Here is a 21,522-nt window from a genome sequence, read left to right as displayed (position 1 = left end):
GACCCTATAGGACAGAGTAGAACTGCCCCATAGGGTTTCCAAGGAGCAGCTGGTGGATTCAAACTGCCGACCTTTTGGTTAGCAGCTGACCTCTTAACCACTTTGCCACCAGGGCTTCAACAGCATTTAAATGATAGATAATACAACACGGGTAAGGTCACCCAGAAAGCATAATAGAAGAATAAAGCCTTAGGACAAGAAGAAAACTCTGGAAAAAATAAATATTCAAGAGTCATTAGCAGAAAAGGGGGCAGCACATGGGTTTGAGGTTGGAAAGGTCAAAGAGAGTACCAACAAAAGGGGTGTCGCTCGTCAGTGGAGGAGAGAAGGTTTGTCAAAGATGAAGTGGACAAGAGTAGCAGATGTTGTGAACAGCCAGAATATGGATTGAAAATGTCTCCTCAATTTGGTGATAATAGAGCGCATTGGTGACCTTTGTCAGAACAGTTCTAGTTGAGTGGTGAGTGAAGAGGCCGGACTATAAGAAATTGAGGAATGGTGGAAACTGAAGAAGTAGACAGCGGGTATCTGCCCTATCTAGATAAACTGCCTCTCGGTCCCTGATGTCCTTCCACAGATTATGCCTCTCAGATGTCCACAACTTATTCATGAGATCCATGGAACTTAGGGCATTCAAATTATTGTCACCTTGAAGCCCAGAGAGACTTGAGGCATGTCACACTCATCTTACTGGTTAGCTCAATCAAGGTGGGCAGGAGAGGATATTGAAAATAAATCTCAGGTATCTAGCTGGAAAACCTGGATGATAGGCATTACCATTAACTAAAAAAGGACCAATAGAAAAAGGTGAGTTAGTAGTTAAATGGATCGTGTTATGTTTCGAACATACTGAGTTTGAGGTACTTGTAGGGCATTCAGGAGGTGTATCCAGTAGGAAGTCAGAAATATGGAACTAGATGCCAAGAGAAGAAAGTTGGGGACAGAGGCTCCTTCCTTCTTCCCTCATATCAGAGGATATAGCTGAAAAAGAGATCCATCCCACCTCACATCCCAGGAGTTTAAACATCCTCTAAATGTGATAAAAAGTTTCATTTCCCAATTTGTTTAACTTTTTTCTGCAAGTATGTGTTAAGCCTTGTTACAAAGATAAAGGAAGAACACCATGAATCCATCAATAAATTTGAAATGGATTTTATTGATGAAGTGGAAAAGCAAAATGAACTGCTAATTAAAATACAGCACCTTCGACAAGATTGTGACATACCATCCAACGAATTAAGGGACCTCAGATTGAACCAGAGTATGGATCTCCATATTGAGGTATTTATTTTAAATGGATTTCTATAGATTTTAGGCCTTTTCATCAAGCAGAAAAGTACCTTTTCATGTTGTTTAGAGCCATTTTCATCTACCAGAATTTAAAAATAGGTTTCAGAGTACCTATTGGCCAGATATAAAGAGTGCCAAGATATAAATGGACTAGCCTCCTTTCAGGCCTCCACAGATACAGAATAACTGATTTAACATTAGTGGGTGGGAATGTATGGAACCCCAAAATAATTTTCCAAATGCCTTCTAAGACTTGCTACATCTATGACTGGGAGTCAAAACCTTTGTTGTTGCAACAACTCTACCTGGAGCATCTTGCTCCCTCAGCAATGTGCGGCTGGCAGCCGGGTCCCAACCTGCATGGAAGGCCTGCTTTATGCACAGAAAAGCCACATCCAGAAACACTTCAAATGTTTTACCTATTAGTCACAAACTTATCATTTTGATAGGTTTTATTTCTAACAGGTAGGAAATTTAGCCATACCTCTGTCACATAGCCTATACTGCCAAAATTTTTTTATGCATGTAACAAGAATTAAGTTTCAAATTAGAATTATATATATATTTAGTTTATCTGAAAATATTAAGAAGAATAAAGATTCAGTTAGGTATTTTCCCTTTTTTAATGGTATTTATATAATATTTTGGTAAAAACTTTCCTGATAATCAAGCGATTTGGTGCCATTTTCACACAGGAAATTCTCAGAGATTTTTCAGAAAGTGACTTCCTCAGCATAAAGACTGAATTTCAGCAAGTACTAGATAAGAGGAAAGAAATGACCCAGATTTTGGAAGACTGGTTGAATACTCATTTTGATATAGAAAAGCTTAAAAATGACATCCAGAAAGAAAATGATAGGATTTGTCAAGTGAATAACTTCTATAATAACAAAATAATTGTAAGTAGTAATTTTTATTGTGCTGCCTCATTTTTATTGTTATTGTCGTTGTTTTAATTTTTCTACCTCATTCTTAGAGCAAATTAATTTTCCAATTTAATTTATTCCTATGTGCTTTATGAAAAAGATTGTAAAACCTGTTCTTCCTCTCAGCATGCTTCAATAAGATGATTAGATATATATCAATTTATATTTATAAAGAAAGTAACAAAATCTTGGTGTATGCTATTCAGTGTCCACTTGTTAAATTTTGAATCCTCTTGACAGTCTTCTCTTCCCCTCTTGCTGCTTCTGTAGGAATCCATCCTCTTCCCCAAGTGCCTTAGACAAGGTGAGACATGAGCCTGTTTCAGGGCTACAGGCAGCAGCTGTGTAGTAAGGCCTGACACCTGGCAGTTATGTTAGTAGTGTCTCATGGACTTTTCACTATCAGTATTATCCTCCAACTTTGAGGCTCGAAAATGTGATTCTTATCATTGTTCCTAAGGTGATCAGTCTCGCTTAAGGCCAGTTGCATGAGATCAGTTTGTTAATGTGTTTTATTTCCCAGTGGTGAGAATGTTCATTTCTGCTTTCTGAAGTATCCCTTCCACGTTGTTGTTGCTGTCAGGTGCTGTCGAGTCAGTTCTGACTCATAGTGACCCTGTGTACAACGGAACAAAACACTGCCCAGTCCTGCGCCGTCCTCACAACCCTGATGTGTATTATTCTAGAATTTTTGAATAATAAATTTCCACATAAACTTTCTTGGAGAATTGAGTATTTTTCTTAGTTATTTTTAATATATGTAATTCATTCTAGAGCTATAATCAGTGCTTTAAAATTCAATAGGCCATAATGAATGAATCAACAGAGTTTGAGGAAAGAAGTGCTGCCATATCCAAAGAATGGGAACATGACTTGAGATCAGTGAAAGAGGAAAGTGAAAAAATGTTTAAAAACTACCAAACTTTGAAGGCCTCCCTGACATCTGGAGATGCTGTTAATTCTACTACAAAAGACAATAAAAATCATCATGTTACTTCGAGAACTACACAACTAACCAGAGAGGTATGTAATTTGTTATAAGATGTTTTAAGTTTACATCTTCATCAGAGAATTAAAATGCATCTTTATAACATTTCATGGCAAAATTACAATGTTGAAGGAATATGGACATAGTCTTTGTTTCTGAGATGGACTTGTTTTTTAAATGTAGTTTGATTGTGACTGTCACTCAAACTAATTATAAAACTAAACGTTGTTATAAGATCTTTCCTTTGAATTATGAAGCCAGAGTCATTTATAGCTTAATTTGATTAATAAATTCATACAACACAGTTTAATGTTGGTCAATAGTATAATCATAATAAAAATGTAAGAAGCTAAAAATAAAACAGGGTTCTTATACGGATTAACCTGCTATATTACCACAAGTATATAAGAATCAATACATTAATTGACTAATCCAATTACTTTTTTAATTACCCTTAGTTTGGAGTCTATAAACATGAGCAAATATGCTATTTTATTTTGTTGCCATTTCAAAATCACTTACTGGGGAACCGAAGAGTAATTATAATTGATTATTTTTACCAAAACAAATGCTTGTAATAAAGCGTCGACCACTAGTTTAATAATTAATCATTAGTGGAATGTAGAAGATCACTAATATACTGTTCTTTGATTTGCTGATCACTACCGACTTCAGTCAGCTGGTAGAATTAAAAGAGAAGAAAAATGGCAACCATCTACCAAAGCAATAAGACAAAGAAACAGAAGGAAATTCCATCGTCAGCGGCCCTAGGAAATGGCCCATCAGATGATAAGACACCTGCGACTAGAATTAAAGTAGTTTGTACTGATGCAGGATGGACAGGTAGAGCAGGGGGAACAGAAGAAAGAATTCAGAAGTGTATACAAATAAGTATGAGCAGTTACCATATGATGATGGAAACATTCAACTCAATGGGGAAAAGTTGGTTTATTTGATGTATGATTTGTAACAACTGGCTAACCATCTGAAAAAAAATAAAATAAAGCTGGATTCCTACCTCACTTAGTAACCAGAAATAAATTCCAGGTGGACCAAAAAGAAACAGACAATTCAAAGGAAAAAGTTAACGTTTGTGTGATTTATCTTATAAACATGGACAAATTAAGCATTTAAATTTATCCTAAGTTAATTTGTACTTGCAGAAAGCTGGACACAACCTAACGTGCATCAGTAGGTGACTGGTTAAGTAAATTATGGTACCTCCATGAAATGGGATGCTGTGTATCCATGAGAACAAAAATATGAGAGGTCTATATGTATTGATATGGAAAGATCTGGAAAACATAGTGTCAAGTTTTTTAAAAAAAAAAAAAGCAGAAGTATATATGCAGTGTGTTCATTGTGTGGATAGTATAAGTGACTTTATAAACTATATTCACATATGCTTACATACACATAGAAAATTTCTTGAAGGATACACTTATAAAAGTTAGTAGTTACTGCCTCAGGGTCACCTGTGGGTCTGAGGTAGTGAGAGTTAATCTTCATTACTTGCCTTTGAATTTTCTTCCATATATATGTATTTCCCAGTTTAAAAACTAACTAGTAAAGAGAAAGATAACATTGCATCTATTATTTTGGACAGTCAATTAACAGATACACTTCAAGTAGTGTTAATTTCTAATGTGAGTGCCTATTTAATATGCTCAGATCTCTACTAAACAGTAAATAACATAAACACTAAACCCTATCTTGTAAATTTTGACATTTTTTTAATCCAAAAATCAACTTCTAAATGAAAAAAAAAAAACATATCCGTAGACTATGTGACATTTGATTTCTTTCCTTTGTTAATGCAACCTATGAAAAATTAACAACAGAGAAATATGATCACCTTTGTCTCAAACTTCTATACAGTGATTCTGTATTCATGCTGGACTTCATGTACTTTTTCTAACAGAAAGTTCAAGAGCTAGAAATTTCACTACGTGAAGCTAAAGAAAGTGCTAAGCATAAAGAAAGCAAGATTACGGAGATGCAGAAAGAACTTGAGATGACCAATGGCATGATAGCAAAACTTCAAGCCAAAGTTAATGAATCAAATAAATGCCTTGAAAAAACAAAAGAAACTATCCAAGTACTCCAGGTAACTTAACTCATTTTATAAGTAAGAGTTACTTTTTGCCTTTTATTTTACTGTTGAATGTGGAGGATATTTTGGCACTGTATTCTTCCCTTTACCGCAAGTTCCTATTGCCTGCGTATTAAGTTCAGTACTCAAGTGTAAAGCAGAAAAAAGAAAACAACTTAACTTAGAAGTGAAATGCAAGTGTATTTTCATGCAAAGTAATGCTTATTATTATCTTCCTAGAAAATAATTTTTAAAACACACAAGTTATTTTTATAGTTTAGAAATATTTTTTCATGTTTTAAAAAGTGCTTCTTATCTAAATATATAACACTCTTTATTAGATAAATGTATTTTAAAATTATTTTTCTTTGTAGTGCCCCTGTTACTCAGGGGCCCTGGTGGCACACTGGTTAATCGTTTGGCTGCTAACCAAAAGGTCAGCAGTTCAAATCCACCAGCCACTCCTTGGAAACCCTACAGCGCAGTTCTGCTCTGTCCTGTAGGGTCACTATGAGTCAGAATTGACTGGGCAGCAATTAGTTCAGTTGCTTTTGTGTTTTTGTTTGTTTGGCCCCTGTTACTGACTCCTACCTGGTGACCAGTGGGCTAAATATTGACCTGTTTTCTTTGGAAAGAACAGTAGTTTGAATGTTATTTTAATTTAAAGCTGTTAGAGAAGCCACATCCTCATTCATCATATCCCCAACATTCTCTTTTGTTTTAACCTCAAATACTTCTCACATTTCTACTACTTGAGTCTGGCCCTAATAGGCATTTAAGTTTGCTTTTCTGCTCTCATGTCTCTTCATTCCAGTTAAAATTAACCACAAGTCAAGATTCTTGCTCTTTTTACTATGTAACATTGTTCTAAAATTCTGGTCAGTTCAATGAGACATAAAACAGAGAGGCAAACAGAAAAATAACAATTTTGTTTTTAAACAATTTTTGGTATAGCTAGAAATCAAGGAAACCACTGTAAAACTTCAGACTTTTTTAGAATAATTTTTTAATATTACAAGTAATTTAATTACCGTATTTTTATTCATTCAGTAAATATTTGTTGAGCACCTACTATCTATTCTAGATACCAAGTGTACAGCAGTGAAGAAAAAATCCCTTCCCCTTCCCTCTTGGAGTTTACATTCTGGTTTGGAGAGAGAGAAAATAGACAAATAAATATGTATGTCACATGGTGAAAAGTGTAATGGAAAAAATTAAACCAGAAAGGGGTATACAAGTGCTGAGTGAAGATGGAGGTGTGTGGGGAAAGAGATGTGCTTTTATACAGGGCAGATGAAAGAAGTGATGGTGTGAGCTATGTAGTGGGGAAGGCCTCAAAACAGAAATATCCTAGAAATATTTTTGAGAAACAAGAAGAAATCCAGCGTATTCTCAGCAGAGTGAGCAGGGGGATAGAGGTAGGAAATGAGGTGAGAAGTAGCAGAAAGCCAGATCATAAAGGGTCTTATAGGCTACTGTAAGGATTTTGGTTTTTATTCTGGGTGAGATAAGGATCCATTGGAAGATTTTGGCAAAAGGGTGTTATGATCTGACAATTTTTTAAAGGCTACTCTTTGAAAATAGACTCCAGGAGGGTGTGTTGTTGTAGTGATGCACCAGCTGCTATACCAAAGAGAACCAGAAATGCAAGGGCTCAAACAAGGCAGAAGCGTATTTCTTGGCCTTCCATAAACCCAGAGTTACAGGGTGGCAGGTGACTGTACTCCACACGATCACCCAGAGGCCCACGTTTCTTCCATCTTGTTTCTCCACTGTCTTCTTGGGTGCTGCTTTCGTCTGCATGGTTAAAGCCAACTTATGAGCTGTCCATGCTCAGGCTCACAGGAAAGGGGCGGGAGAAAAAGCTTAAGATAGTGTTAAAATCTCCACTTCTAGAGGCTCTGGCCCTGGGATGGTACACATCTCTTCTTCTCACATTTCTTTGTGAGATCTTAGTTCCAGGGCCCCAGCTAGTTATAAATATTATTGTGGAAAAAGGGGAGAAGGAATTTTGGTAAACAGCAGGCTGGCTTTGCCACAGGGGAGTGAGAGCAAAAGCAGGAAGAACATTTAGTAGTGTGGTAATCCAGGTTGAAGATGAGACGGCTTGGGCCTGAGTGGTAGCAGTGGAAGGAGTGGGGCTCTGTATGTTTTAAAAGGTTAGCCTGCAGAATTTGCTGACAGAGTTGATGTGTAGTATGAAACAAAACAAGGAGCCAAAGATGACTCCAGAGTTTTGGGCCTGAGCAACTGAAGGAATGGAGTTGCCATTTATGGAGCTGGGCAAGATTGCCAAACGAGCAGATTTGAAAGAAGTGGAGCAGAATCAGAGTTCAGTTTTGGACATGTTAAATTTGAGATGCCTATTGGACACCTAAGTGGAGATACCACTTAAGGGGAGGGATATATGAGTCTGGGGGAGGTCCAGACTGGAGATATAAATTTGGGTAATCATCAGCAGATAGAAGTCATGAGACAGGATGAGGTCACCTAAGGCATGAGCAAAATAGAGAAGAGGTACATGGGGTCTCCATGATTCAGAATCGACTCTACAGCAACTGATTTTTATGGAGTAAGCTAAAGATACTGAGACAGAGCAGCCAGTGAGGTAGGAGGAGAACCAGGAGAGAGAGAGTGGTGTCCTGGAACATAAAGTGTTCAAGAAAGAAAGTGTAAGCAACACATTTCTTCCATATTTGGTATAGATTGACACAGGTATCTACAGAGAGAGAAATACCTTTCCTGCATACCAGAAGTAACCATTTAGAACTACTTAATGGGTATGACTTTGTATTGCAACCATGGGGAAAGAAAGAAAAATACTGGGTATCCAAAATCTTTATACTGTTTGAAATTTTGAAGTTTGCTTTTATATGTCATAAATAATCTAGAAAAGCTCAACAGAGTTAATTTAACTTAAGATTTACCTAATTGCAGGGATATTAACTTTCAGCCTATTCACCACTACTTGAATATATCTGGATATAGCTATCTGGTATAGTGTAGGGTTTATTAACTGAAAACAAAAGAAATTTGAACGAAAGAGTCATTAACAATTTTGTTTTAAATTCTGAATAAATTTCCTCTGTTTTATCTCTACAAATTGTTTATATCAAATAGCAGTGAATTTGTTAAAAATTTAAACTCTTCTGGAACTTTATGGACACCCTGTATGATAGGAGAAAAAAAGATCTTATGATAACCACAAAATCTAAAATAAAATGCTCGAATGACTAACCTTCATAAAAAATCAGGGTAGCATATTATGAAAAGAGGATGATGAGACTTCATCTCACATACTTTGGGCGTGTTATCAGGAGGGATCAGTCCCTGGAGAAGGACATCATGCTTGGTAAGCTGGAGCGTCAGTGAAAAAGAGGAAGACCCTCAACCAGATGGAATGACACAGTACCTGCAACAATGGGCTGAAACATAGCAACAATTGTGAGGATGGCGCAGGACCCAGCAGTGTTTCATTCTGTTGTACATGGGGTCGCTATGAGTCGGAACTGACTCAGTGACACCTAACAACAACGACATATGAAAAGAATCATAAAACTGTAAAAAGAAATAGAACATGTGATTTAAAATTAAGACACATGCCATTTCCCAGGTGGGAACCTAAATACTGTGCTCGTTGTTGTTGTTGTGTGCCGTATGAGAAATACTGTGCAACTGTCAGGTTTTCCCAGATTAATTTCTAAATTTAATGTAATTCAAATCAGAATCTCAAAGGACTGTTTTTTTTTTCCCCTAATGGAGCAGTGAAAATAATCTGGAGGAATAAACCAATGCTATTAACTAAGAACTTTATTTTTTGGTCTTTTCAGTTTATTAATAAAAATATTGAAGGCTATCAGTATTCTGTGAGTGTAGCTGTGGTCACATGCCATATGTCTGAAATGCAGAGTTCTCATTATCTATCATTTCTAAATCAGTATTTCCAAATTTGATTTATCTGGCACAAGAATTATTTTAAACAGTGTTGTTGTTGTTGTTAGGTGCCTTTGAGGCGGTTCCGACTCAGCGACCCCATGCACAGCAGAACGAAACACTGCCTGGTTCTGCACCATCCTCACAATCATTGTTATGCTTGAGCCCCTTATTGCACACACCGTGTCAGTCCATCTCGTTGCGGGTCTTCCTCTTTTTCGTTGACCCTGTACTTTACCAAGCATGATGTCCTTCTCCAGGGACTGATCCCTCCTGATAACATGTCCAAAGTATGTGAGATGAATTCTCACCATCCTTGCTTCTAAGGAGCATTCTGGCTGAACAGTGTTATGTATGGCTAATTTCTTTCTTTTACTACATAGTAGTCAAAGAAAATGCCTGTATCACTGAATTGAACTGTCTTTTAGTACAAAACATCCCTGATAATGTTATGTGATGCTTTATGACTTGAATTCAATTCCAGTTTGATATTTATTTTGTTGCTCTGGCATCTTTTTGTTTCATTTTCCTGATTTACCTTTGCTCACTTATTTCATCATTTCTGTGTCATTTTTTTTGGGTTTATCACTTTTTAAATGGAAAAAATAATATTTGCTAGAAGATATAAAAATAGTATTCTCTCTGTATTAGCTTTAAATATATTTCACATCAAATATCTAGTTGTTATTCATTTTAGTATCAGAATTGATGCCTTTCCTGTGTTTGATATATTTGGAGTTGCTTGCTATTTTAAAATGTTCCTACTGGATCAAAGGCAGTTATCCACTCTTTGCTGGAATTGAAACTATTTTAATAATTAGTAATTTTCCTTTTCTCTCTAAAAACAGGAAAAAGTTGCTTTAGGAGCTGAGCCCTATAAAGAAGAAATTGAAGATCTCAAAACAAAGCTCGTGAAAATAGACCTAGAGAAGATGAAAAATGCCAAGGAGTTTGAAAAGGAGTATGTCTTTGCCTAAATTTAACTTTCATAGCTTAAAATTTCCTTTTAAACTATATAAGTCTCTTTCCCGTAGTTACAATTTTAAAAATAAAATTGTTATTGCATTTTAAAATATATAATCTACATATTTTAAGTTCATTAAATTCTTATTACATAAACAAAGTTTTCAAAATAAGCACAGTTCTGCCCAGTTAATAACACAGGATGTGTCTGGATGCTACTTGCCAGTCATACAGCTTTAAAATGGCCTTTTTATGCTTACAAGTGAATGTTAAAAACCTATGTGTGTATTTAGCACTGTGACTAAGGTTTGCATTGTTTTTCTTAATTTCACTCATTCTTCCTCTTATGTTTTCGTGTCAAGATTGTATGTCCTTTAGATTATAGGTACCTAGATCCCAGAACCATATCCTCTTATTTATTTATTTATACATAGTATTGTACATAATAGCATGCCTGAAATTGTTTGTGGTATGTATTCTTTGTGGTATATATTCTTTGTGATATAATGAAAAGAATGTTAAAGGGAAAGTCAAAGAAAGTGAGTTAACAATATACTGTTGCCACTTATTATACATCACCATAAGCAAGCTGTCTGATATCTTTGATCCTCACATTCATAATCAGTTAAAGCACAGGTTTGTATTAGATTTCCTAAGTTCCCTTCTCATTGTTGTCGAGTCGAGGTCTGCAGTTCAAACCCACCAGACGCTCGGTGGGAGAAAGATGTGTCAGTCAGCTTCCGTAAAGCCTGGAAGCTTGGAAACCCTGTGGGGCAGTTCTCCTGTGTCCTATAAGGTCACTATGAGTCGGAATCAACTTGACAGCAACAGGTTGGGTTTTAAAATCCCTTCTGGCTCCTATATTCTTCTTATTAGTCTTTAATAGATATTTAATATTTAATAATGACATCTAATTCTGCCAAACTTGGAAGCCAGTTGTCACCCATCTAACATATGTAATAAATCTTTAAATATATGTTCCAGCTAAAACCCAACTTTTAGCTAATGCCACTCAAGGTAAAGAAAAAGCAGCACTGTGCATCTTCATGCTGTCTAGCCATCCTTCTGTTGATAAGACTGTTGTCTGTAGTGAAACTTATACCTATTAAGTTCTTACTCATAAAAAAAACAATTTTATTTATAGAGGAGAGTCAGCAGATACTTTCACAGTCTCTAAGAAAGGCAGAAAGTCTTACAAGTTATCATTGCTGACTGAAGTGTAAACTACTGATCAGAATCTGACCTCTGACTGTATCAATTTAGACCAGAGCTGCAGTCGGGGTTTGCTTTCCTGACAGTGTAGAAAGGAGGCTGTTTTTCTCTTTGATGCTCTGGTAATTGTTGTCTCTTCAGCATGTTGGTAGGACCCCATGGTAACAGCTCAATTACTTTCTTCATGATGCCTCCAAATACAGTTTTGCTTAGTATCCAATGGTTAGCTGTTGAGCCTTCAGAAATTTAAAAAGAACTGGTTTCTCAATGTTAAGAAAATTGAACTGTCCCTGAGATCAAACAGAATACTTGTGATTTCATGGTGTTACTGCTAAAAAGGGCACACTACTGGGGTACCTTGCCCCTGAGGCCTTATCTACTGCCACTTATGGATAATATGCCAATGTGACGTGTCTTAGTAGAAAACTGTCAAAAGCAGTTCTGTTAAGTCTTCCCTAAAAAATTAGTTGTTGGGCTTTTACATATTTTTATTGTTGTTCTTATTAGAATTACTATTACAAAAGCCACTGTCGAATATCAAAAAGAAGTTATAAGGCTATTAAAAGAAAATCTTAGAAGAAACCAACAGGCCCAAGAAACCTCAAGTAAGTAGAAAATGCAAATATTTTTAGATCTTTCCGTTTTGCATCTCAATGCATTTTTACATTGTGAAGATTGCTGTTATATACGTGACAGTCAAGAGTAAACCTGAGTTAACCAGAAATTTGGAAAGAATTTTTTTTTTTTTTTCAATGAATTCAGTGGGATCATGTTTATCCTGTGGCATCTCCTTAGTTTGCTATAATCTCAATTGTTTATCCATTATAGATTCTTGAAAAATATGAATTTTACATTTGCATTATCAGATCTTTACATATTAATTGAAGATATCTTCTTGCTTAAAAAGAAAGACTTAACTGTCAAGATAAAAGTACCCTTCCCAATAAAAGTACAAACACGTTTCTTAATAGATTTTAACTGTAGGCAACTACTAAATTATAATCCATACACAGTCAAAATAAATAAACATATATTCTAATTGTTCTTATTACTGAAAATATTAAGTTGATGCTTGTTTGCACAACTTTTTGAAATTGATCTTAGTACAATTTTTAGGTCTAATGGTCAAATTTCTGCATATACATTCTTCAAACTGTACTTTTGTCCATCTTTCTATCTCTCATGTTTCATTAGAAAAGAGAGAATATTGGACAATCTGACGAACAGCTTTGTGTAGTAGAACAAGCACTGAACTAAAGTCGGGGGCCTGAGCTTTAGGCTGGCCCTCACTTCATGGCTATGTGGAATCCAGTTGACAACATCTGACCTTCTAACTTATGTACTTATAAGAATAAAACCAAAGATGTGTGTTGAAAGCACCATGAAAATTCTAATTGCCAAGTAGATGTACAATGATATTTGCATGTATTACTGTCTACTTCTTTTAAAAAAAAAGTAGAGCGAAGGTTGAAGATGTTGCGTAGAACCAATTGTAACTTGAATTTCCCTAGTGTCTGTTGCAGGATAATCCCACCTCCTACCTGTAAATCTTCAAGGGCTAAAAATAGAACTGAGGATTCTTCGTTGTTATAGAAGGGTTAGGATAATTACCCTTGATTTTTAAGTGATCTTCAGGTATATGTTGGACCTGAATTCGGAATTCAAATATCTCCCCCATCCCTGCCCTACACTTCTTTCTTGAATTACCAGGAACTTCATGACCTAGTGGATTTCACTTTACAAGCACCTCACATTTTTATGCAACATTACCTCCAGTTTATAAAACACAGTCCCTTACATTATTTTTACACACATAGTGTAGCATACTTAGTACATGCTTTTTTTGTGTGAAAAGTTATGTAACAAGACATTTGCCAACTCAGCAGTTTTACACGTACCATTCAGTGATACCGATTCCATTAATCATGTGCAACCATCACTACTATCCATTTCCAAATAATTCCATCACCATTAACAGAAATGCTGTGCCCCTAAGCAAAGACTACTTTTCCCCGTCTCCCACCCCTGGTAACTACTAACAAACTTTGATCTCTATACGTTTGTCTATTTCATATAAGTGGGATCATATAATATCTGCCCTTTTGTAATGGACGTATTTCATTCAGCATGTTTTCAACATTCATGCATGTTGTAGCATGTATCAAGACTTCGTATCTTTTTATGGCAGAGTAATACTCCATTGTATGCCTATGCCACTTTTTTTTTATCCATTCATCTGTTGATGAACATTCAGCTGTCTCCACCTTTTGACTATTATGAACAGTGCTGCAGTGAACATTGGTGTACAGCTAACGTATGCTTTAGTATCATTCTAAGGCTTCTTTAGTTAACAAGTGTATGTTGAGTACTTATAATGCTCTGAATGTCTCTGGGGATGGGAACCCTCCCTGCCCCCTACTCCGGGGTGTAGAGGATAGATCACTGAAGGCCTGCCTTAACTAGGAGGGTTGGTTTTGGTGCAGTCACGGTGAAAGCTCTTAGTGACCTGGATTATGGTAGTAGAATTGGGGGTGGAGAGAAGCAGATGGATTCTAGAGATATTTAGAATTGACGATCAATTATGCATGGGAGGTGAGGGAGATGAAGTAATCAAGGATGACGCTGAGGGAGATGGTAGTTGAGATGTTTTGGGTTTTATAGTAGCCTGTTACATTTAGTAATATTTCTTTCATTTTGAACTTTGGAGACAATTAAAAGTATCACTTACTTGTATATTTGCCTCCCACAGTGGTATCAGAAAATGTGGATTCTCAGCCTTTAAATAAGGCCATAACCTGTGGAGGTGGCAGTGGCATTGTACAAAGCACAAAAGTTCTTATTTTGAAAAGTGAACACATGAAACTAGAAAATGAAATGTCTAAGTTAAAGCAGCAAAATGAACAGCTAATAAAGCAGCACAGCGAGCTGTTAAGGTAAGACCTGCTTACATGATACAGATATTATGCTTGTGGCTATTCCATGTGTGTAGGGGGGTGAGGTATACACATACATATTTTTTGCAGTTGGCAACCCTTCACACATTATGGGGAAAATAATTTTGAGAGCTCATGAAATAGTATCTTTTTTGAAAGAAATAATATAGTAGCACCATTCCAGATGTCTGCTATCCAGCAACTAAGCTATTTTTAATTCAGCCAGGAACCAGGAAGTAAACAAATACACCATAGATCCATTAACCCAAGTCAGTGAAGCTTTACTCAGAAGGGAAGCCCTTAAGTCCATTATCATAGCCTACTTACTCATACCTCATAATCAGTTCTAACAAAATTATTTGGCTTCTACAGCTCATGACAGGTTAGAATCTGCAAAGCACTCTACTTGTGATACAGTAGAAGAAAGGTTGGCATTAAACAATTATACAAATAACTACAATGAGTGATATTTAGAAAACCAAATAGGACATTATAAGAGGGTATTGCAGAGCAATCTAACCTTATTTAGATGTGTGTTGGGGGAGGAGGGATGATCAAGAAACTAATATATAAGAGTAAATCTGAAAAAATTAGTAGGAATTAGGCTAGCTGAAAGGAGAGAGGGGTAAGCCTTCTAGGCTGAGACCTAGGCTTTGAATCAGGAAGAATAACCAGTTGGTGGAACCGAAAGATGTCTAATGTGGCCAGGGTGTAGAAGTTGAGGCAGAATATGGTACAAGATGAGATACCAGAGGTAACTGGGTCCAGATTACACAAGGCCTTGTAGATGGTCACTAGGAAATTGTGTTGTTGTTGTTGTTAGGTGCCGTCGAGTCGGTTCCAACTCATAGAGACCCTGTGCACACGAGAACAAAACCCTGCCCAGTCCTGTGCCATCCTCACAACTGTTGCTATGCATGAGCCCACTGTTGCAGCCATTGTCAGTCCATCTTGTTGAGGGTCTTTCTCTTTTTCTCTGACCCTCTACTTTAGCAAGCATGATGTCCTTCTCCAGGGACTGATCCCTCCTGATAAAATGTCCAAAGTATGTGAGACGTAGTCTTGCCATCCTTGCTTCTGAGGAGCATTCTGGTTGTACTTCTTCCAGGAGAGATTTGTTTGTTCAAGGAAATCATACAGCATCCTAAATGCAATGGGAAGCCAGTGGAGGATTTTAGGCAGGGGCATGATGAGACCAGATAGCATCTTGGCTGCTAGCATGTTATGGGGGACCCCAATTAGGAAGCTGTTAATGATAGTCCAGGCAAAAGATTTTGCTGATGGGGATAGAAATAAGGAGATGAATTTGGGAGACAGTCATGAGGTTGTATCGACGGGCTTGGCTGATTGATGAAATTAAGGAGAGAGAGGACTCTAGGATTGCTTCCCAGGTTTCTGTCAGGAGAAACTGAATGAATGGTGGTGGCATGTCCTGTCAGAAGCAAGACTAACCATCTAATCTAGAAAAGCACAATGCAGTATTTCTTTAAAAATAACAAAGATACATCAAAAATCCATGTATTTAAAAGATTAATTTATTAAATTATAATAGCAAAGTATTGTTAGATAAACCACTCTGTATATCATTAAGTCATCTGAAAACTTACTGTCATATTCTAAGCTTTCTTTTCAAGACTCCACGTCAGGGGGATTTACTGCAACTCTTCAATTCATGTAGACCCATTTCATTGACTGAACTGTGGAAAGAGTCCAAACAAGAAGCATTAGGTCGAAATTAAAATGTAATGTGAATCCATTTCAGGAATTGAGCTGTCTTACAGTCTACTTTTTTCCCTCTACATTTAAGCAACAATCATCGTCTTTCTAAAGAGATCAAGACATGGAAGGAAAGAACCCTAAAGAGAGAAGCTCATAAAGGAGTTACTTGTGAGAATTCCCCAAAGTCTACTAAAGTGACTGGAACGCCTTCTAAAAATAGACAGAATACGCCTTCACAGTGTAAGGAACGCAATTTACAAGATCCTGTGCCGAAGGAATCGCCAAAATCCTGGTTTTTTGACAGCCGATCAAAATCTTTACCAACAGCTCACCCAGTTCGCTATTTTGATAACTCAGGTTTAGGCCTTTGCCCAGGTAAGTAAATACATTGATTACTTGGATCAAGATTTTAACTCCTGTCTAATATGTGGCCCCAAAGGGCAAGTTAAACGAGAGAAGAAGTACTTGAGCAAGTTGTAGTACACAGGCTGCATCTGCGGTCCCTCTGTGAAAAGTCACTTTGTCCACAGTGCAGCTCCAGAGTGCACTCACTTTTTACTCCAAGTGAAATCTTTATTCTGCCTCTGAAACCCTCAGCCTTCCCCTAAAACAGAAAAGCAGCTCTCTTAAGAAAGATACTACCTTATAAACTATTTTACTAAAGGAACTTTTCTTATCAATTCAATGGGCCAGCATTACCTATAGCATTATATTCATTTTACATGAACCAACTTATAGACTTGTATCACTTATTAATTCATTCAATCAGCAAATACCTTTGAGCTCCTACTGTGGGTCAGATCGTAGACACTGATGATGCATTGATAAGCAAAACCAGACATTATCTCTGCCCTTGCAGAGCTGATGCTCTAATGGGAGATACAGACCTTAACCAAATAGTCAAAAACAAGCAAAATTTTAGCGGTGTGAAAGGCTATGAGGACATATAGTAGTAGGTTATTTGTTTTAGGAATATTAAGTCTTCTTGAGAAGGAACTGAAATCCAGAGTTAGCTAAACAAAGAGGGGTGGGAAAAGCATTCCAGACAGGTGGAACAGAGACAGCCTGGGGTAGGAGGGAGCCTGACGGGGGAAGGGTTGTGACCCCAGCACAGTGAGCACAACCTTGTGGGGTGGAGTCATGGAGGCCAGAGAGGGAGATAAGAGCCAGACCTGCAGGACTTAGATTGTAGAAAGGAATTTTTACTTTATCCTGAGAGCATTTAGAGGAAGCCTTTGAAAGATTTTAAATAGCCGGCAGGGTAACATGATGAGTTATAAATTTTGAAAATCACCTCAGCTGTAGGGTAGCCCACAAATAATAGGGGCAAGAGTTTCTGGCAGTTAACCTAAGCAAGACGTGATGGTAGCTTGGACTCAGCCAGGTGCAGTAGAGATGGAGACATTTGGGAGTAAAATCGGCACTGCTAAGTGCCTGATTGAATATGGTGGGGAAGGAGTGAGAGGTGTCAGGATCACCCCCAGTTCTGCAGGGTGCTGTCCACAGCGGCAGGGAGCACTACGGGGAAAGCTAGGTAGCCTCTTGGTCCTTGCAGCCTTTCTCACCACAAAACGTTTACTGTGTGCCCAGGTGGGCGTGGTCCCAGGCTTGAGCCTGTTTAACAAGAATTATTTATTCAGCCGGAGCCCTTTGTTACAGGGTTTCTATCTATTAGAAATATGCTATTATGCAAGTGCAGAATTCTAAAGGAACAAAATTGTACACTAAGCTTGCCAAGGTTTATGAGAACTTTGTGACTTAAAAGAAATCAATCCATTCTCATTAACTACACGTGGAAATCACATCACCTTGGCAGTCTGAAAGTGCTCTTAGGGATATAGTAAGGCACAAAACCATCTGGAAGAAATATGTTTGAACTACTCTTTTCACTGTAATATTTAAGTACTTCCATTGTCTAGGTCCTTATGCAGAACTTTTGCTACACACACACACACACTCACACACTCACACTCACTCACTCACTGACTCACACACATGCTATTTTAGAGGAATCTTTTGAGAAACCCATGTAAATCACCTTTGATTTTATCGATATTGGCAGAGGCACATGCATAATATGAATTAATGCCAACTGCAAATAAAAATGCCTACATCTTTTTACCAATATATGGATCTGTCTGGCACTATTTTGGGGTGAAATAAATGTAAGAGTAGGTTGGAGGAATCCATAAATCAAAAATCAACCAATTCAGAATTAAAGGAGATAGTCCCGGCTTAAATTAGTAAGAATGTTAGTCTAGAAAATTTTTAATGGCAGTGTTTACTTTTAATTAGAAAAAGTAATCTAAATTACCTCAACAAATTAAGATAATTGCCAAGACCAGTTATGGAAGATTAACTTCTATGAGAATAGTAGCTTGAAAAATGAACATTGTTTATAAATAGATCTTGCTGAAATGTTTTTTAAAGGCTCAAAGAAAGCTTTCCAAAGATGACTGAATATTCTCTAATCTGCGTGCTATTTGTTTAGCATACCATTTTTTGCCCCTAAAAATAGGGTAAAAGAAAATTCAACTAAATTAGTCCATGTTTGATTCACTTTGAATCTCAAATTGATGGATTTCAAATAAGATTTTATTACTTCTTGTATAATATGGTTTTCTAACACAAATGAGTTTATTTTTTACAACCATCTTATAAAATAGGACTTTGGTTTCTTTTTTCCCTTTAAATACTTATGTTAACAGTTTATTTTCTAAGAGAATGGGGAATAAACTTCTCAAACTCTGAGGTCAAATACACCATTTTAGTGATCACACTCAATGAAACTAATGACCACACTGCCATTTTTCTCTCCTCATCTCTCTCCTGTCTGACATCTTTTCCCCTTCCAGCCATGCTTGTTTTTTTGTGTATTTTTTAAATAGAATTAATTTTGGGTTTTATTTTCTTTCTCAGAGGAACACACAGTGGGAGCAGAGAGTGTGGACCCTCAGACAGGTCCTTGGCACGCCTCTTCCGGAAAAGACGTGCCCGAATGCAAAACCCAGTAACTCCTCTGCTGTCACTGGTCCGCAGGGCCGTCACTCCTTGTTTGGAAACGGCCGTGTTTGCCGCTTTGTGTGTCTCTCCCTGGCAAAGACATCACAGTCCCACTTAATTTCACATTCAGTTTTCACTTCACCACTAGAATTTAAAGATCAATGGAATCAGAAATTCATTCGTTCCTGTAATTTAGAACAGTGATGGCAATGCCTTGTTCTTGAATGTGGTAATACTTTAGAAGTTGAAAGCTGTATTTATTTATATATTTTGTAAGGAATAAAGTTATTGAAGGAAATTTCCTTCGTGTATACATTTTTATTAATGTAAAGTTATCCACGTATAACTTAGGCAATTCCAAAGCATAATACATAAATTAATATAAAGCATCATTTAATTAACAAAATTGTAAACTCTTCTTTTAGCAGCTTGTACATTCAGTAAATGGCTAATCAGTAATTCTGAATCACGGCTGTGTGTGTTGTTACTGGTTTGTTGGTGGTGTGGTCAGGGTGTGTTTGGCTCTCCTCTCACTGCGTTTCAGGATTCTGCTATGAAAATATATGCATGTTTTCTGGATGGAAATTATTAAAGAATAACAGGGCCTGCGTGATTAACTTCAATTCCTACTTTTCCTTTTGGTTTCATAACTACAAAAGTTCTTTCTCACTTTTCTGTTACCCACCCAGCACAGACCCTATACAAGCACTCTCAATTGGTTGGTTTCTTACTAGACTTCGTTCTCCACTCCACCCCACTCCCAGCTGAAAACCTCAGAGATTATTGGTTCTACCCCTTCATTTTAGACATGAGGAAACAGCACCAGATTTTCTATCAAAGTTTCCTAAAACTGGGCTCCCCACAGATACTGAGGGCATCCATGGGTGGGCTTCATGAGGTCTGTAAAACTTCTGAAATTTTATGTGAACTTTTGTGTGTGGATTTATTTTTTCAGAATACTAGGGTCCATACTTTCTTTTATTGTATTCTCAGGGCATTTGTGACCCTATAAAAGACTAAGAAGTATGGTTTTTGAGAGTATCTCTATTTTACTATTTGCATCATATAACTGAAATACCACAAAAAAAAAAAAACAGTAAGTTGCATAAGGTTATATAGAACAGAGTTAAAGTGATTTTAAGGCATCCTTGGCTCTTTGGTAAGAAGAGTCATTAAAGAAGAGATTATGGATTGCATGGTACCCATCATTCCAAATCTCTGGTTTGGATATTTTCCCTTAGCCTAACATACTGTCACAGGAATTCACTAGGGCTCCACTCCACCCCACTCCTGTCCCTTGGTTTTGCTTCTCCTTTCCAGCCTTGCCCAAACATCATCACACTGTAACAGCTGCGGGTCTGATTCATTCAATATCTGCTCCTCTTCCGAATTAAAGAGTAACCCAAAGTTACTGGATAAATTCACCTGAATGATAAAATTAAGGCCATTAAAAATGTAATCAGCTGTTAGGTATCCAGTCTAGTAGAAGTTACTTATGAACTGAGTTTCAGTATCATGGATGATTGTGAAAGATCAATGATAAAGCTAGCAATGGAAACCAACAGTGTATAAAAAACTGTAGTATGGGCAGACGATACTTAAAAGACCTGGAAAGTAAATTCAGAGGGGTAGATCATTTAATGAGAAACTAATTTTCTTGGTAAACTCTCACCTAAAGCACCATAAGATAAGATTTTTTAAAAAGTAAATTCAGGACTAGAGAAGACAAACTGTAATATTATTGCTCATAGGAAACATGTTATTGAGAGCCTGCTGCTCAGCACATACTTAGTGAGCATCTACTGTGTGCTGGTCACTGGTCTAGACGCTACAAGGCACTGCCTTCTTGGAACTTGCAGAGGGAAAGACAATAGATGCCTAGCTTGAAGAATGTAGTCTGGTGCCTGTACAGATGGGTAAGCAAATATCCGCAATACCATGTGACTTGGGTGGTTTTCCAGTCAGCATTATTGTTGGAGTCAGCATGGGAGGCTGCAGAAAGCTGCATTGAGGAAGAAAGGAGTACTGGAGTTAGTCTTGATTAGAGAATGCCTATATTCATAAAAAGTCTGTTCCGAAATCTTCAAAATTCAAAAGAAGAGCATTGTTATTAAAGCAAGGTCGATAGTACAGATCATTACCAAACCAAAACCAAACCCACTGCTGTCCAGTCGATTCTGACTCATAGCAGCCCTGTAGTAGAACTGCCCCATAGGGTTTCCAAGGCTGTAAATCTTCATGAGAGCAGACTGCCACATCTTTCTCCCACTGAGCAGCTGGTGGGTTCCAACTGCTGACCTTTCAGTTAGCAGCCAAGTGCTTTAACCTCTGTGCCACCAGGGCTCCTTACGTATCATTAGACCCAGCATTAAACTGCAAGGGGGCAACAAGGCACAATTTTACCAAAAACCTCACTTGGATATATGCAGAAACTAAGCTCAAGGTTTAAAAACAGAATAAAAT

General features: G+C 37.2%; 1 protein-coding gene across 1 annotated transcript in view; it reads left to right on the top strand.

Annotated features, from left to right (window-relative positions):
* CENPE (centromere protein E) overlaps nucleotides 1-19,473 on the top strand; it is a 75,659-nt gene extending 56,186 nt beyond the window's left edge. The window contains exons 40-48 of the mRNA XM_023734750.1: nucleotides 1,084-1,281; nucleotides 1,986-2,189; nucleotides 3,021-3,239; nucleotides 5,126-5,311; nucleotides 10,078-10,190; nucleotides 11,912-12,009; nucleotides 14,154-14,337; nucleotides 16,145-16,431; nucleotides 18,976-19,473. Coding sequence (XP_023590518.1) covers nucleotides 1,084-1,281; nucleotides 1,986-2,189; nucleotides 3,021-3,239; nucleotides 5,126-5,311; nucleotides 10,078-10,190; nucleotides 11,912-12,009; nucleotides 14,154-14,337; nucleotides 16,145-16,431; nucleotides 18,976-19,070 — 1,584 coding nt within the window. The 3' untranslated portion in view covers nucleotides 19,071-19,473. The remainder of the gene's footprint in view (nucleotides 1-1,083; nucleotides 1,282-1,985; nucleotides 2,190-3,020; nucleotides 3,240-5,125; nucleotides 5,312-10,077; nucleotides 10,191-11,911; nucleotides 12,010-14,153; nucleotides 14,338-16,144; nucleotides 16,432-18,975) is intronic.
* Nucleotides 19,474-21,522: the final 2,049 nt, after the last annotated feature.

The sequence above is a fragment of the Trichechus manatus genome, unplaced genomic scaffold (assembly GCF_000243295.1).
Source record: "Trichechus manatus latirostris isolate Lorelei unplaced genomic scaffold, TriManLat1.0 scaffold00071, whole genome shotgun sequence".
Lineage (NCBI taxonomy): Eukaryota > Metazoa > Chordata > Mammalia > Sirenia > Trichechidae > Trichechus > Trichechus manatus.
Note: the sequence above shows the minus strand (reverse complement) of the source record. Positions and strands in the feature narration are given on the sequence as shown.